The 17,326-nt window shown below is 34.9% G+C and overlaps 1 protein-coding gene across 2 annotated transcripts in view; it reads right to left on the bottom strand.

Annotated features, from left to right (window-relative positions):
* RSPO3 (R-spondin 3) overlaps window positions 1-17,326 on the bottom strand; it is a 77,414-nt gene that overhangs the window by 42,749 nt on the left and 17,339 nt on the right. For both annotated transcript variants that reach the window (XM_016157113.2, XM_016157114.2), the window contains exons 2-3: window positions 3,529-3,720; window positions 1,855-2,001 (exon numbers count right to left, since the gene is read on the bottom strand). In XM_016157113.2, the coding sequence (XP_016012599.1) occupies window positions 1,855-2,001; window positions 3,529-3,720 (339 nt within the window). The remainder of the gene's footprint in view (window positions 1-1,854; window positions 2,002-3,528; window positions 3,721-17,326) is intronic.

Here is a 17,326-nt window from a genome sequence, read left to right as displayed (position 1 = left end):
TGGGGTCATCTTTTCAGCTCTCCGGGTCCTAGTTTTCATATTTGTTAAAGGAATAGTCTTTTATGGTCCTTTGTGATGATTAAGTGAGTCATCACTTTTTATGATTCTGGGGCAAGCCTATGGGCATGGCCTGTGCAATGCTTGTAGGCTAGAAACCATGTGATGGATGAAACCCCATATGGAGTGAACAAGAGCCAGTCCTGAAACAAGTTGCTGATTGGCACCACTCATGTGTCCTATGTCATTTATACCCATTCAATGAGTCGGATTTGCTAAATGGCCTTTAGATTGCTAGTCCCTATTCTAAAATGTATAATTTCTTAAATTTTATTGTGTCAAGAAATAATCTTTGCCTCAATGGTAGTATAATTTGCGTGAAAGCTTTAAAGGCTAATTCAACAGTGCCAGGTGTTAAATGCTCTCTATGATAAGAAAACATTGATATATTTAAGACAAATAGCCTTTCAAGGACTGAGTGCTACATCTTCAACAACTAAGAAAATCTAAACATGTGCCCCTTTTCCTTGGTAGAGAAATACCACAAACTCTCTGCAATCCATCTTGAATTTCTGTCCTTGAATATTCCACAGAATTGTTTCCTATTTTTTTCATAGTTTGGAACTTGTTACCTCTAATCATCAATGCTCAGTGCCTACCAAAAAAGATAAACCTTTTGAAGCTTCTCATGTACCTTTTACCCTATTTCTAAGCTGTTTTTCTGTTTTTACTAACTAGAGGGAAAAAAGACTGAACCAAAATGAGCTATGAACTGTTTCAGGATTGTTGTGTTCCAGATGCTTTTGAAATTATCTTTAAAATATCATCTATTTATTTCATTCTGCCAAAACCTTTGTTTAGAAAGAAATGTTCCATGTGGACCTAAAATGGTTAAACCACTACTTTAGAGTTATTACTCCGGCACTTTAGACTCTAATGGATCAGTCTGTGGGGACCACAGGGGAGTCCTGGAGACTATCTTGTACCGAATCAGGACGTTTGTGTGGCTATGCCAGCATCAGTGCAGCATCAAAGGTCCTCGCAGCTCTTGCCCAGGGGATTTTGAGATTTAGTACACTGTTTTCCCATTTGGTTTAGCATCTGCTCCCCAAGTGTTCATCAAACTTGTAGCTATAGTAGCTGTAGCTGCACAGCATTTAAGAAAAGGAAAATATAGCCTGACAGTGATCTGTTATTTAGACAAACAACTTGTCTGAGGGACCTCCCCTCCAGGAAACTCAGCCTGCAATTAATCAGACCCTGGGACTGTCTCCTCTGTCAGTTTGAGTAAATCCAAAATTCTCTCCTTGTTTCTGAGTACCTGCACGAGCAGAACATTTCAGCAAAGCAGTGTGAAAGAAAAAAGTGAGATTTTTAACTATATCAGTTCCAGTTCTCTAGATCTTTAATCTGTCTACTGAGCATTAATGGGCTATATCAAGAGAATATGTTTTCCTCCCCTTGAAAAATAACATTGGTCACTAATGGAGATTACACCTACATGTTTGTGAAACTCTTGTCTAAGTGTATACTTAGTTCAAGACCAAATTTATTTATGTATACAAATTACTGTAAGTAAAATTCCATTAAATCGTAATACAAAATAAATCTATAATGATCAGAATAGTTGAAAAATTATCAACAGTCCCTAAGAAATTATGGAGCACCCACAAGGCATTACATTGTACCATGATGCATGCTGGGTAAAACTACGGGAACGCCAGTAACATGGAAGGATGGAGAGAACCTCTTGGTGACAATCCCTCATATTCTCATGAAACAGGACTGTAAGAAGAACTTCCTTGGAGACTGACATTATAGTCTGAGGTGTTTCTATATCACAGAGTTCCTCCTCACCAATACTGACGCACTCCATAGTGTGGTTGTTGGCTTCCAACCCTTCTGGGCAATTGTCAAGGCACTTTCCCAGGTGTAAGTAAAATCCACTTTTACACTTTGTGCAGAAATTTTTGTTAAAACAAGTATCACAGTCAGCTTTGCATTCTGAAAGAGAAAGAAGGAGAGAGAAATATGCTTTCATTAACTTCACTTAACTGTTGTTGATCTAGTTCTGTATGCTTATAACAGAGGGACATGCGACTTTTGTGCCAGACAGTTAGGGTTCAAAATTATTTTGCCAAAATAAATTAAGGATTCATCCAGTGTTATTTAATTGATCTACATCAGTCATTGATTTCACAATTATTGTGCTGATGGCCTTGTAAAAAAAAATTTGGCAATATGTCCGCTGCTAGGAATGTTTATAGTATATTTCATGAGATATACTATGATATTGCCTTTGTGCTATTCTTGAGGCCTACTCATTCATTCAGCAAGTATTTGCTTGTCCACTATGTGCCAAGTATTATCCTAGGTATTGGTGGAAAAACAGGCCCAGACCTCACAAAGCTTACATTCAAGGAGGAGAGATACCATAAATAATAATAATAATAATAATAATAATAATAATAATAATAATAATAATTAGCTCTTATATGGTGATACTATAAGTCAGACAGTGCCACAAGTATTTTGAAGTATTAAGTAATTTAAACATTGCAATAACCCAATGAGGTGGCCCCTATTATGATTTCCATTTTACAGATAAGGAAACGGGCTCAGCAAAATTGTGTAACTAGCCTAGGACCACAGAGCACATTTGTTTTTAGAACCAGGTTCCAGAGTAATAAGTGCTGTGGAAAAAAATAACAACAATAAAAAAAAAAGGTGGGAAAAATATATGAAAAATGATAAGGGGAAGGGGTCAATTATTTTGGAAAAGATGGCCATGAAAGGCCTCTTTGAGAAGGTGACATATAAGCCAAATTTTGGATGAGAGGAGAGAGCCTGCCAAGCAAAGGTGTAGGCAAAGAGCTTTTCATATTGCCAGAACAGTGAGTCTAAAACAGTAATTGCAGACTTTGTTGTGCAAAGATCCTGTAAGAAGGCCAGTGTGGATAGTGGGAAGTGGTTGAGGGGCAGTCATTAGAGATGAGGTTGCAGGGGTAGGCAGGCCTACCTATAGTGTAGGATAGAAGAGTGAGATATCCTTATTTACATTTTAGAAGGTTACTAAGTCTACAGTGTGGAGAGTAGGTTTTCGGGGTCCAGAGGACAGGTTAGATTTGACAGTATTTCCAATATTTATTCTGACTAATAAATAAATACTTCAGTTGAAATCCTTCTTGAAGTGAAAATAGCTGAAATGATTCTTTAAGTCATTAAATACTTAGATTTTTTTAAATAATAGGAACTCAGATGGCACTGATGTTTGCAGTATTTTCCTATAGGTTCAATGAATAATAACCATGAGTAAAACAATGAAAAACAAAACAAAACACATTTGAGTGTTTTCTATAAGTGGTGAAAGTTTCCTGCCCTGAGGGCTAAGTCCATGTATGGTTTAGCCTAGTTATCAGGTAAATATTATTATTTATTTAATGCTAGATATCACAAATATTCTATAAGCCATTTAGGATCTGGAAAGTCCCCAAAGATGAGATACAAACATAATTTTGTGTAGGCACTTACTTGTACACTTATTTATATCTGGATATCGGGTTCCATAATATCCACTTGGACACGAAGAGAGACACACTCCAATCTGCTTCATGCCAATTCTTTCCAGAACAAAAAATAGTCTGGGCTTACATGACAAACATCCATTGTAATCTGAACATGTTGCACAGCCTCCTTGGCAGCCTTGACTGACATTAGGATGCACTGGGGGACAAATGTGGAAAGACAAAAACAAAGGTTAATCATAAATATAGAAGTTCAATGACATTCTCTGGGTAGGATATACATATTCTTTCATTAGCTTTCAATTTGGTGATATTGAGTAAATGAGTTGTCATTTTTTCCCCTTTCTTTTCTGTGATCTGGTATTTATATATAAATATATAATTTTTAAATATATATATTTATATATAATTTTTTAAATGTCAAAGTTCTTAAAAACTGAGCATTTGTAAAATAAGAATATAATACCTCCAACTATTTCTAGAATATATGTATGAATATATATATAGTGAAATACACATATATTTATAGTAAAACTATATATATAGATAGCAAAATTATCCTCTATTGAATTAGCACCCTGGGAAATTGGAGACTGGGTAATTTAATGTTCATTTATTGAAATAAATACACATTTGTTTTGTTTTTCATTTATGTGGTAGATGACAAGCACGTCTCCAGTTTCTTCAAGCAAGGGTGAGAACATAGACTGCAGCTTAACTTGAGTAAGGACACTATGTTCTAGGATATCTTTTTTCAACTGTGATCTATTAGAAAACACAGTTTTATACTTTGATCCGATGCAAATTCATTCTGAAACTATGCATGTTTGGTATCCCATCCCTCAGTGATTTCCTGAAATATTTCTTCTCACATGAGTTTAATATTTATCAGTTTAAATTGATGTAATGTGAAAATATGACTTTTATCTTACCAGCATTTCCATGTGGATCATATGTGAGTATTTATAATAATATTTGTATTAACTTATGTTCAACATTTTATCCTTTGGGAGAGGAGTCTTCCATTTACTCAAGTGGAATGTATATTCAGGACGCCACCAATCCACACTAAGGTGATTGCTACACACATTCCTGAGAATTTCAAGGTTTCCTAGAGTCACCTATTTATATGGTAAGTCTATTCATTAGCAAGTCTGAACAAATATAAACCAACAGTTGGAAGATTCATATCTACTTGAATTCCTCACAATTTTAAACTCTCTTATGATTAACTGGTCATTGATGCCTTTGTGTGAACCAATGAAAAATTGCTGACTAAGGTGAATCTCTCATGTAGTTGGTGTTTGGAATGATTTCTTCTGATGTAGTCTTTACTTAAATACAATATTATCTTTATTGTCCTTTCAGGAATCCAAAAGGAAAATATCCTGACCTTTATGAAAAGCGAATGATGCATAGGAGTATAAAGGCTTCTCGGTGTATTTCTGACATCTTTTGTTGGTGGTAGAAGGGACAGGATATGATGGACCTTGCCATTATTAAGTCTGTCTTAACAATTATTTTTGATTATTACTAAGTTCTTTATTACAGAAACAAATCCCACCAGGCTTAGTTAGAAGGGGTATTACCCATAAACCCGATCATCAGTACCGCAGGGGTACATGGGTGAGCTACAGAGAGGTCACTTAGTTGACCAGCATCCTCTGCCTAGAGGAAACCATCCCTGAATCAGCCACAGGAACCACAAGCAGCTCATTCTCATTCCAAGACGTTTTGTAAATAAACTGAGGAAATGTGTGGGGGGAGGGGAAGTCTGCTTTTCCTGTACATGCTCCTCTGTGGGGTGGAGTGGACATATAAAGTGGCACAGGAGGTTTAGACATTACAGGACCTGGGGGACTTGTAAGTGAAAACTGCTTTCCAAGTAACAGGGTAATTTTTCATGCCAGTAACTCAGCATTGGAGTCTTACAGAAAATGTGTACATATTTTAAGCAGGGAAAGACCCTAGAAAGGAAAACGCTGAAGAGAGCTCCATGTGTTTTGAGTCTAATTGAACCCATTTTAAAAAGCAAGAAATGTAGATAAAAACCTGTAAAACTTTTTCATAAAAACTCTATGGAAAAGTGAACCTCAGTCTGAAAGGAAATCACTCCAAGCTCAGGGCACTAAGGGGCTCTGTGTTTAAATGAAGATGGATTGAATTGGTCCATGCCTGTCTATTTCTATCTCTAAAAGGCAGCTACTCAAAGGAAACAAAACTGTAATTTTGAGCACCCTGAAACGTTCATCAATTATGATCTAACTTTAATAAATTAGCTATGAAAATAAATGTGACATGCTCAGAACTTCAAAAATCAACATACCTCAATATAAGTAATAAAATCGGGTTTTGGATATTTGGAAACTTCTCTGAGGGAGAGCTGTATAGGTCCCATATTTGGTAACTTTTGCACCGAAATTTTAAGAGTGTCCAAGCACCTTGCTCATTTTCCTCCTTAAAAATTTAGCTAATGGAATGTAACAGTCAACTTATGCATTGTGCTACAATCATTCTTTCTGCTTGCTTTCCTCTCCTTTATCCCCTTTTTATACAGAAGTTATTGACAAAAATAGATTTTTGAAAATGTAAAGACGTTATTGTCTTAACTGGCAAAGAAAATTCCTGTTTTTCTTTTAATCAGGGAATTTTGAACATAGGCAGATACAAATGATAGCAAACTATTTCTGCAGGAAGGTTTAGGTATTACATTTGTGTGAAATGAGAAAATTGAGACTGTAAAGCTCATGTTCTATAATTCTAGATTCTTTTTTTTTTTTTTTGCAGTTGAGTAGCACAGTGATTGCTTTCTTGAATGCTGTATAAGGATCACTCAAATTATACAAGTCAGTATTACACAACTAGACACAAATTTCCCAAACTTTATCTTAAGGCAAGTGTTTTTACTTTTTATATGGAAACCACAAAAAACTTTGGTCTGAATTGACTGTAACAATCCTTTCAGCCTTGAAATCTTATAATGTGAAGACAGAAAATAGAATTCTACTTTGTCATGCTTCTTTTTTGTTCCATTCTAATAATAACTTCATTTTGTATTTCTGAATCTCTTTGTTCAAATGTTTTTGTACTAGTATTTTTTATGCGCAATGGAGGTGCTATTGGTGAGGAGGTTTCATAGACTATCTAATGTTTGTACTTAATTTTAGAAAAATGAGTTAAAATTATCAGTATGGAAGTGGCCATGATGGAGCTAGAGAAGGGAACATCACAATTGCCACATCAAGAAGGAGACTGGTATGAGTTCAGTGCAACTGATGCATAAATAGAGGTCAATAGAGGATGCATGAGGCAAATCAAGGACCTTGGAAGCACAGGGTGGACTTAAACTAGAGAGGCTTTGGCGGGCTGTGCCAAGGAAATTATTCTGTAGATATGGGGGATTTCAATCTGGTGAGTGATAAGATCACATTTGTATTAGAAAGGTAATTTCCCTGACGGTGTGACCTGCATGGAAAGCAGGATAAGACTAATGTAGTGAGTGATCAAGGTAAAAGAATGATAGCGTAAAAAACAGCAGAGGCAATGTAATGTGGTGAGGAAGGTATACCTATTCCAAGGATATTCAGGAAGTGAAAGCAAATATGGTGGCTAACAGAATGTAGACTGAATAAGAAAGAGAATTTGAATTCTAGCCAGTAAACAAAAAGGATAGGGATGGCTGGGGGTGTGGAGGTGGGGAGGTGCATGAGGTGAGAGGATGGTAAAAGCCTTCAGTTGGAGGTTTGGGGCAAGATACGTAGACTAATAAGGACTAAATGTAAGCATGGCTCGGGATCATTGATTTTTCAGATTTTATGAAATATCCAGGAAGTGATGCTTAATAGATGGAGCTTCATTTTGTGATGTTTGCTAGAGATACACATGTGAGTCTCTAGTGGTACCTAATTAATTAGAGGAGACATCTTGAAAGGGGGAGGTACTGAAGAATGCCAAGAGAAGGAAACATAGTCCAAAATAAGGGACATTTGGTAAGAGGAAAAAATATATTATCAGATTATTTAAATAATACTTTGCATTTCTGTACCACTTTTGCTTTTAATACATGCATTTCGTAGATGGCTAAATTAACTGTGGTAGCAGCTGTTAGTAATGGTTGAAGTGATCACTGTTATTTATTTTGAAACTCCAAGCTTGGACTCAAAGAAATGTTACTGGACAAATAGTGAGTTTAGATCAAAAGTTAGAACCTAGATCTTTGATATCTCATATGAATTTCTTTATATATATAAGGAAACTTTAAATATGTAATGTGAGTAATTATAAGTAAAAAAATGGGCAGAATTCATGGGAACTTTAAATTGGAATATTCTAATTACAAATGTGCAAATACAAGGTAAAATTAGTATGTCTTTCTTCAAAATTGGGAAAGAGGAAAGTATCTTTTCTTAACTTGTAAACGAAGGTTAAGTATAAAATGAGTATATATTAATGCATAATTTAAACCAATTTTCAGTGTCTGAACTGTCAAGACTCTGAGTAAGTGACTTCAATTTTTTTAACTGTTAAGTAATCTTTCCTTCTATTTCTCTATTTGATAATCTTGTGATGCATTACTGACGCAATAATTGCTAAAAACTATTGTCATGAGTTAATTCAACTTTTTGATAAAATATCTGAACATAGAATTTTAAATGGTACTAGAACATTTTCTAAATATGAAATATTTAGCTATTTTCAATGTTTTTGATATACCAAACCAATTACAACATTTGAATCCAAGTATGTCTTTGTAACAATTTAAGTGCAAGCTTCAAGGATTTCCCTTACTTTAATCCCCTTATGAAGCTCAACTTGAATGTACTAACATCTATTATAAATTGCTATGTGGAAGAAATTCATTATTGCATGTTGCCAATTACTTCTGATGGTCATTTATTTGTGGCTAGAGTATTTCCAGAAGTATGAAATTGAATAGATTTTAGGCCTATAGAACAAATTTGACTAAGTTGAAAGGAAGTGCTAAATATATGATATTAACTTGTTGGTTTTATGATTCAGATAAGCAAAAATTAATAATTTAAAAATTTGATGTTATTTTTAGACCAAAAAAACAAAGATTCTCTCTAAAGCATTCTTATCTTCACAACATTCACTGCCTGCTCTTCTCTACGTTGTGGCCTAAGAGACAGGGTAGGGAGAAGAGACCAATGGAATACTATAATTAAAGTTATTTTTACATCTGTCCTTTTCTCCATGTCCTCTCCTTTTATAAGGGTGTTCATATTGACTGGGAGGTTCTTGAAGGTAGGAGTCTGGTTGGTCTTGATAATTTCTTCATAATTTTCTTGATGATTCCCAGCTACTGTGCAGAGACTGCTGCTTACTGGATGAGTTCTCAATAAAGAATTTTTGATTATTGAATAGATAAAGAGAAAATATAACAGATAAGCTATTTATTTGTATTTAAAAATAATAATAAATAATAATATAGATGTCCAAACAATAAATATTTAACAGAAAGTATCTGGAAAATCTATTTTAAGTGGGCTGTACCCATGCACATATGGTGAAAAATCAAGTATCAAATCATATACGCTTTAAGGGTGCTTAATTATGAAATAAAGTAGTGGAAACTTTTTGAGGTGCCCTTTACTTCAGTTAACCATTCACCTAGAGAAACACATTGACTTTTTTTCTTGCCTAAGTTAGGACAGCACATTTCTAACATATTTTGGGACTCAAATATTATAGAATCATTTTTAAGTTTAATGAAATGTTATGGTTACGGAAAGAGATGTTTCATGGTTCCTCTGGAATGTATGGCAATATTTACTTTAAGAAAAATCTAATGTTAAAAATTTGAATTACTTGGCAGTCTCTTTCAAATTCTATTGAATCCCAGAAAACAGTGAGAGTTAATATTTCTTATTTGTGTATAAGTTAGAACATCCAAGGAAAAACGGACAATGGCTAGATCTGCATAACTATTTGGACAATTTGGGAATATTAGGCATAGACGGTAAAATATCAAAAGCTGTTTGAATAGATATAATTACTCATTGGGCATACAACATTCCTCTACATTCTCACAATGATGTGTCGTGAATAGAGATCGATCATAGTCCTCTATTATTATTTTTGACTAATAATTTGTTAAAACAGCTACATGTTTATATATACAAACATACATATTTTGATATTTTTGAAATGTTGTGTATCATCTGATTGTTTTAATGTTTTCATATACTAATGCTTTAATCATTAAATTAATTAAAATGTATTTATATTATTTAAACATACATATGTATGCATGAGTACATGTATACATATGTATACATATACATAATTAGACACAGGACACACATACACATTCAATATGTTTTTCTATCAAAGTCAAGAGCACAGACACTAATTGACTTAAAGAAGTTAGGATAGTAGCCTCTGTCACATCTTTTGTCCCAGTAAATCAACCTTGAATACTCTAAAAGTTTGTGCTGACACCAACGGGTTCACTAAATTCTTAACAGTCTTAGAGAGGAATGTGTTCACTAGTTGCTGAATATAGCCCAGTTAGGCCTCCGCCATTATTACGTGGGGAAACATATTGTTTTTAATGGAAACTATTTCTTTGAGAACTTGGAAAATCTTTCTCTTTCTCTTACTGAATAATAATTTCCTGAAGGGAGTCTAATATTTATATTCTATAAATACTTTAAATAAAACCACAGCAATAAAACAGACCTAACATTAGGTAGCAATTAGCTAGACTTTCCGCTAAAATCAAGCCAGCTCAAAATATTAAGAAAATGGCTAGCAAATGATGGCAGATATAGAATTCCTGAAATCTAAGATATGATGGATATTTGGTAGCTAGATGACAACTTGGTGGCTAGTGGCTGTACTTTACCTATCCACTAGCTATAGAAACAGAACTAGAAATAAAAGATAAGATAAAAGTGGGCTACTTTGTATATACATTGTGGAGACTATGATTAAGGTTTTCAAAAAAAAGTTTCTAACTCACTATGTGTCCAACACTACACATGATGCAGAAAACGTATGAGTGAACAAAACATCATGATGTTAATCAGTTAATAAGCAAGTAAGCAAATCATTGATTAAATATTGTGATGAGTGTTGTGAAGGAAAAAAAAAAAACAACAGGTGGATAAGACAGAGGGCAGCTATACGGAGCTACTTTAAATATGGTGGTCAGGGAGGATCCTTTTAAGAAGGTTACCCTTTAGCTGATACCTGGAGAGTAAGAATGAGTCTGTCATGAAAACCTGAGAAAGAGTATTTCAGGTGGAGGATCAGTGAATACAAAGATTTTAAGACTTTGGGGAAAGACAGAGCATGAGGAGCAGTACGAGAGTTAAAAATGAGGTTGCAGTGCTGTGAATGGTATGAAATGAGGTTAGAGAAGGAGGCTAAAGGCAGATCTACAGAACATTGTAGACCAAAGTAAATAGGGATTATATACCAAGCACATTTGGATTCTGCATTGGTGAGTAAATATCAGAAGGAAAGGCAAGAACATATTTTGCATGACATATTTATTCATTTTAATTTTTGTTCATTTATTGGGTCATGGAACAGAATCAGCATCTTGTATTCCATGAAAACATGTTCTCTTATTAATTTTTATATTAGAGGAGAATGTTCTAACTAGCCACAACTTGGGAATTTACATTCAGATTACAATCTTTGAAGAGACTGTGCATTGATCTACATGTTCTTTGCTCTTGGGAACATTTTATTTCTCCTTTGTTCCTCCCATCTCTTTCTAGCAATAATTTTAGATTGTTTTGGAGCTTTAAATTTTCATTCTTTTTTACTAGAGTGTGTGGGGGTGGTGGTGGTGGTGGTGAGGAGAAACAGGAAATTTATGAAATTTATAAGAGGTTATAAGAGCAAATAAAGAGAATAAAAATTAAAACATTTTTCAATCTTGTATATAATCTTTTTGTATTTTCTGAATTCTTGCCATTAATAATGCATAGTGACACAGTCTAAATAATTTAGAGCAATAACACTACAGTTTTCACTGAAACTGCAACAAAAAGCATTTGTCAGACCAAAAATAGTGTTTTTTTATTCCTAACCACAAGTAGAAATTCTATCATAAACAACGCACTCTGCTATGGCTATAAATGTAAGGCACTGAATCAGCATCTCCAGCTGTTACTAAGAGAGAGAAAGCTGCCCCTTCTCCAAGAGGCCATGTTCCCAAGTGGAGGTGAACAGAGGACAAGAGGGTGTGGATAGGGGTAACGGAGACCCAGATTCTGCAGAGAGCCAGGACCTGTTGATGAGCTAGTGGGTGGTAATAACAGCATTTTTTCATGAGACAGATCCAACAGTGTTCATCCAACAGTGGGAATCATTATGTGCTCTGGTCTGGCTGAGAGAACCATTCCTTTTTTTTTTTTTTTTAAGGAGAAAATTAATTAGAAATCAACATAAACAGAAAATGTGATAGTTTAATGGTAATGAAACTGCATGGGTGTGATTCCATAACTAAGTTTGTATTCTTAAATGAAACAAACTTCAGTTTATGCTAAAAACAAACTCTACTTTGTAGTAGTATGAATAAACTTGGATCTTCTTGCCACATAGCATGCTAAAGTAGACTATCTGATGGCTAAAGTCTTAGCATAAGCAAACAGCAGATGAGGGACTTGTGGTATTTTAACAGGGACAAGAATATGTGCAAATAGTGAGTAGTATATCATTAAATAAATCCAGCTTTATATGTTACATCTAAAACTCTGAGCTGAAAAATAAGTGAATTTTTCTCCCCGATTCACAAAACTGTTAAGAGAACAGGAGGTGCTGACAGACACCCTTGTGAGTATGACACATTTTTATACTTACGTGCACACTCACTGCATCACCACTTTATTCAGAAATGGGCTCTGCAAACTTCCTAGAGGACCACAAGGACTAGGTGGTGGAGAACTGGCTTTGGACTCATGCGGAGCTCTGACATTTACAAGCTGGGTAACAGAAATTTATCTCTTCATCCAGCTATTCATTTAAATAAATTATGCAACATTCAGACACTGTGTTTGTTAGTGAGCATCCAAAGATGAATAAAACCAATAACCCGTGTCAAGTTCATAGTCTGATTATTAACTTAGACAAAAGTTGCTTACCTCTTTGAGCCTAGGTTTCCTCTTCTGTAACATGAGCATATCTACTTGACAGACACTGGGGAGATTACATGAGATCATATGTAGGTGCCCAGCTGTCTTACAGGCAGTCATTACAAATTAGTAGGTGTGAAACATTTTGTTTTACTCAAGAAGTACTCACTAGATGCTTGTGCTATTTCCACTCATTTGAAGCTTTAGTCAACAATAATGCTCTCAGAAACCTCCAAGCAAAGAGGCTGAAGAGAGGGAAGATGCTGATGCTTCTTTCTAATGCAGGAGAGTTGGGAAACCTCAGGGGGCCAGAGACTCACTCACTGATAGTCATAGGGAGGGGTTACTTTTGAAGGACAGCGGACCCAGCTATTTCTGTTTTTCTTTTGGTTAAAATAGTAGATTTTATTTATGTATATTTTATCATAATTTAAAAAGTAATAGAGGCTTATTGGAGAAATTTGGAAAAACTTAGACATATATAAAGTTGAAAAAACACTAAAAACCTGTAGTCGATCCCCTAGATAACCAATATAATCACCATCTTTTTTCTATCCATCTATATAAATCTTTTCCCCATCCATTCATATAAATACCCATTTAACAAAATTGGAATTTATCTGTGGATAATTTTGTGTTTTTTTTCTTCACAGAACATTATATTAGTATTGAATATCACTTAATATTTTTTTAACAGGAGAAAATAAAAATTTTAATACATGTACATGGGAAACTTGCATAAACTTGAAAATTCTTTTACTTAATAGTCTTTAAAGAAGATTTTTTTCAACTTTAATTTTAATAATTAGGACCTGGATTTGCAGGAAGAAGCATGGATCTATATGTGCACAGACACAGTTTTTAATGGGTATCATTGGTGGTACCACACAATATTCTGGGCAATAAGTCCTCTGAGCCTCTACATCAAAGACAAGAACCTGCTTAAACAGATGGAAAGAGGTAAGGCATGCTATAGAAACGATACCAACATGGTATACAGAACTTGAATGTCTATGCCAGTGGTTCTAAAACTTTACTGTGTGTAAAAAATGACCTGGAGTACTTTTTGATAATTCAGATGCATAAGTTTGACTCCAAAAGATTTTGATTCAGGAATGAAGAGGTGGACCCAGAAAGATGCATTTATAAGAAGCACCCCAGGCGAATGTGATACAAGTGATACAAATACTACCTGTTCAGTATCAAATCATTGCCAGCTTTACAAATAAGTAAGTATTCAGTGATTATTGGACATACTCTCTTGGGACTGAGAGATAAAATAAGGTCTCTGCAATACATTTAGTAAAATAGTCTTTTTATATTTCAGTGAGCCATAAATACATAGACTAGAAATTGAAAGGCGGGAGCAATTACTGATAGTTGAGGTATCTGAAGACTATAGAGAACAGTTAGGAACAATTATGACACTTAAAGGAAAAGAAGAGCTTAGACAAATGAAGAGAGGGAGAGAGAATGTTATGAACAAGAGTGTTTATGTAGAAATACACAAAGATTTGAGAGAATAGTGGATATAACTGTGGAATTTAAAAGGATCTTGGAGTTCTTCTTTCTCTGTTAAATTTCAGATGAGAACACTGAGGTCCATACAGTTAATTAGCTTCCAGCTGATAGAATCGCAAACCTTTGGAGGTTTAGAGAGATTTAGTTCGAACAGCTTCCTCAGAAAGATCTCTTTAATCACGTCTAGTAAAACAAATCTTCTGACATTTGGGGGCAGCCAATATAATTATTTTACAGCATCTCCTCATATTGGACATCTTAAAACATCTCCCCCGATTAAATGTCAACCTGTCTTTCAGGAAGTTCTACTACCACAGAGCACACCCAATATATGTCAAATAATGCTTGGCGCTTTAGCAGAAAGGTGGATAAGACCTAGTGGTTTGAAATATGGTGAGAGACGATAAACAAAGTAAAGCTAGCATGGTAAATATTGCGTACGAGACCTTGGCAGAAAGGACACAACTAACCACTTGGAAGCACCTACCTGAAAGACCTAACATTGGAACTGAATTTCGAAAAATAAAGGGAAACCGGGTGGGAATTTGAATTTAGACTTACATGCAATTTGGAGGAACTGTTTATGGACAAATCAGTAACATAGTCTAATTTGGTTTTAAGATCTGATGGCAGAGAGAAGAATCAATGGAGGAGAGATTAAAAGCTGAGAGAGTCAATGGGATGTTATGTTCTATATTTGGCATAAGACTATAAGAACATAAGCTGAATAAAAATGGCATTGATGGTATGTAAAAAGAGGGCATGAATTTTAAAGTTATTTCAAAGGAAAATGGGCAGGATTGACAAGATCCGACAATCAATTTTAAAAGGGCAAATGAAGGAGTAATAAATGTTGATTTGGTGGTTTCTAACTTAGACCAGTCTTAAAATAACATAATTAACTGAGAAAAGGGGATTCAGATATCAAACTAGAAGGGTAGATGAGAAAGGGGGAAAAGCAGGTAAAAATGATTATTTTGAGGATCTAAGGGCTTGGACTTGTCTTATTTCCCCTTCGTATCCCAAATACATAGCCCAGGACTAGGCACATTAACAGGTTTGTAATAGATCATTAAAAATTAATAAACTTCATTTTATAAAAAACGAAAGCCTCACATCCTCCTCTCCTCCTCACCAAAATCTGAGGCTCATGGAGTTTTGGTGCCTTGACTAGGATCACCTAGTGTTAGTGGAATTCTTGGGAGTTTTTTGATTTGACTGAAATGTAAAATTTATGGAAACAGAAGGGAGAAAAAGTTAAGACTAAACATAAGGAGCAAGCTAAGAAGTGTACTTTGAAGATAACAAGGAAAGAACACTGTTTTTAAAGGTGGTAGAAGTTTAGGAGATGTGGTTCATGTGTTACAGGAGTTCAGAAAACAAAATTGGGGGGTATGCTTCTAACCCAGCTATTCCACCATCATAGCTGAGCATGCACAAATTTAAGTATGGAATCTAAGAGTTTTCCAAAGCCAAAGAGAGCTAAACTCCTGGAGTTAAGTTAATTTCTTAAAGTGAAAACATCCCATTATATTTTCCAATGATTGAGATCATTCCATGATGCTCAGTTCTGATTGAGTAGTCATTGTAGAGATAGGACCTGGAAAGTTAGTCATGAAAACTGCCTGGAGTAGGAGCAGAGATACTGACAGTAATTCCTTTGATTGTCCATCTTCCTCATAGTATAAAGCAAATTTTCCTGTGGTCTTTTATAATGACCATTCTACATTGAGACTACAGAGCCAAAACTTTTGCTACAATAAAATCCAACATGGCTCATTTTCCATCACGCCCCCCAACAGGCATGTTGCTTTAGAAACTCTGCATCACTAAAACGCTCACTGATCAATTTTAATTAGGGAACTAATTTCAGCATCCTAATTCATTACCCTATATCTAACAAAAATAATGATTATAGACAGCAAAATAATAAAATGAGAAAGTTTATTTTTCTTAATAATTTTATAAAACAATACATAATTATGAGACTTTTTAAAAATTATTATCAGTTTATAAGAACTGTCAGGGGAGCCATGGGCTTAGACTTTTATTCTTAGATTTGAAAGTATTTTTGTTCAATGAGATACCATCTCACATTTGTTAGAATGGCTATAATCAACAGGACAAGTAATAACAAATGTTAGAGAGGATGTGGAGAAATAGGAACCCTCATGCACTGCTGATTGGACTGCAAATTCTTATGGCCACTATGGAAAGCGGTATAGAGATTCCTCAAAAAACTAAGAATTGACCTACCATATGATCCAGCAATCCCTCTACTGGGTACTTACCCCAAAGACTTGAAAGCTCATATTTGAAAAGAAATTTGCACATCGATTCAGAGCAGCATTATTCACAGTGGCCAGGACATGGAAGCAACCGAAGTGCCCTACGATAGATGATTGGCTAAAGAAACTGTGGTACATATATACAATGAAATATTACTCAGCCATAAAAGGAGATGAAATACTGCCATTTGCGATAACATGGATCAACCTCGAGATAATCATACTAAGCGAAATAAGCCAGACAGAAAAGGTTGAAAATCACATGATATCATATATGTGGGATAAAAAGCAACAAATGAATAAGACAAACAAACAGAGACTCCTGGACATGAACAATGGACTAGTGGTTACCAAAAGGGAGGTGGGAGCGGGGAGGAGGAAAAGAAAATAAAATGTTAAAAAAATTGTGTATATCTATTATGATAAAAAAAATAAACCGGCATTTGAAAATATTTTTTTCAGTCTTTAAAATAGCTTATTTGGCACCTCTTCCTTCCTATCTCCTTCCCCCTGTGATGAGCTCACACATGGGTATTCAAATGGGAAAATGCCTTAAAGATTCACCAATTCATCTTGTCAGCCAATAAGAATAACCTCGTCTGAAAAACGATTTCCCCTAACTTATGTGCCTTTTATGTCAAACCCAAAGACATTATACTAATAGCAGGAGCTTCACAGGAGATAAACAGGGATACTGGCAATGCAGGGAAGGCCATGGACTTCTAGTAAAATGAAGCAAATATCACCCTATACAAAATTTGAGGCTGAGTTCTTCCACTTACTAGCTTTACGATACTGTACAAGTCACTTAACATCTTTAACATCTGTAAAATGAGAATGGTAGAACCTGCTTCACCCATATCACAAGGGTATTGAACAAAATTGA

Source organism: Rousettus aegyptiacus, unplaced genomic scaffold (genome assembly GCF_014176215.1).
Source record: "Rousettus aegyptiacus isolate mRouAeg1 unplaced genomic scaffold, mRouAeg1.p scaffold_m13_p_1, whole genome shotgun sequence".
Classification (NCBI taxonomy): Eukaryota; Metazoa; Chordata; class Mammalia; order Chiroptera; family Pteropodidae; genus Rousettus; species Rousettus aegyptiacus.
This window is presented reverse-complemented; position numbering and strand designations above follow the sequence as displayed.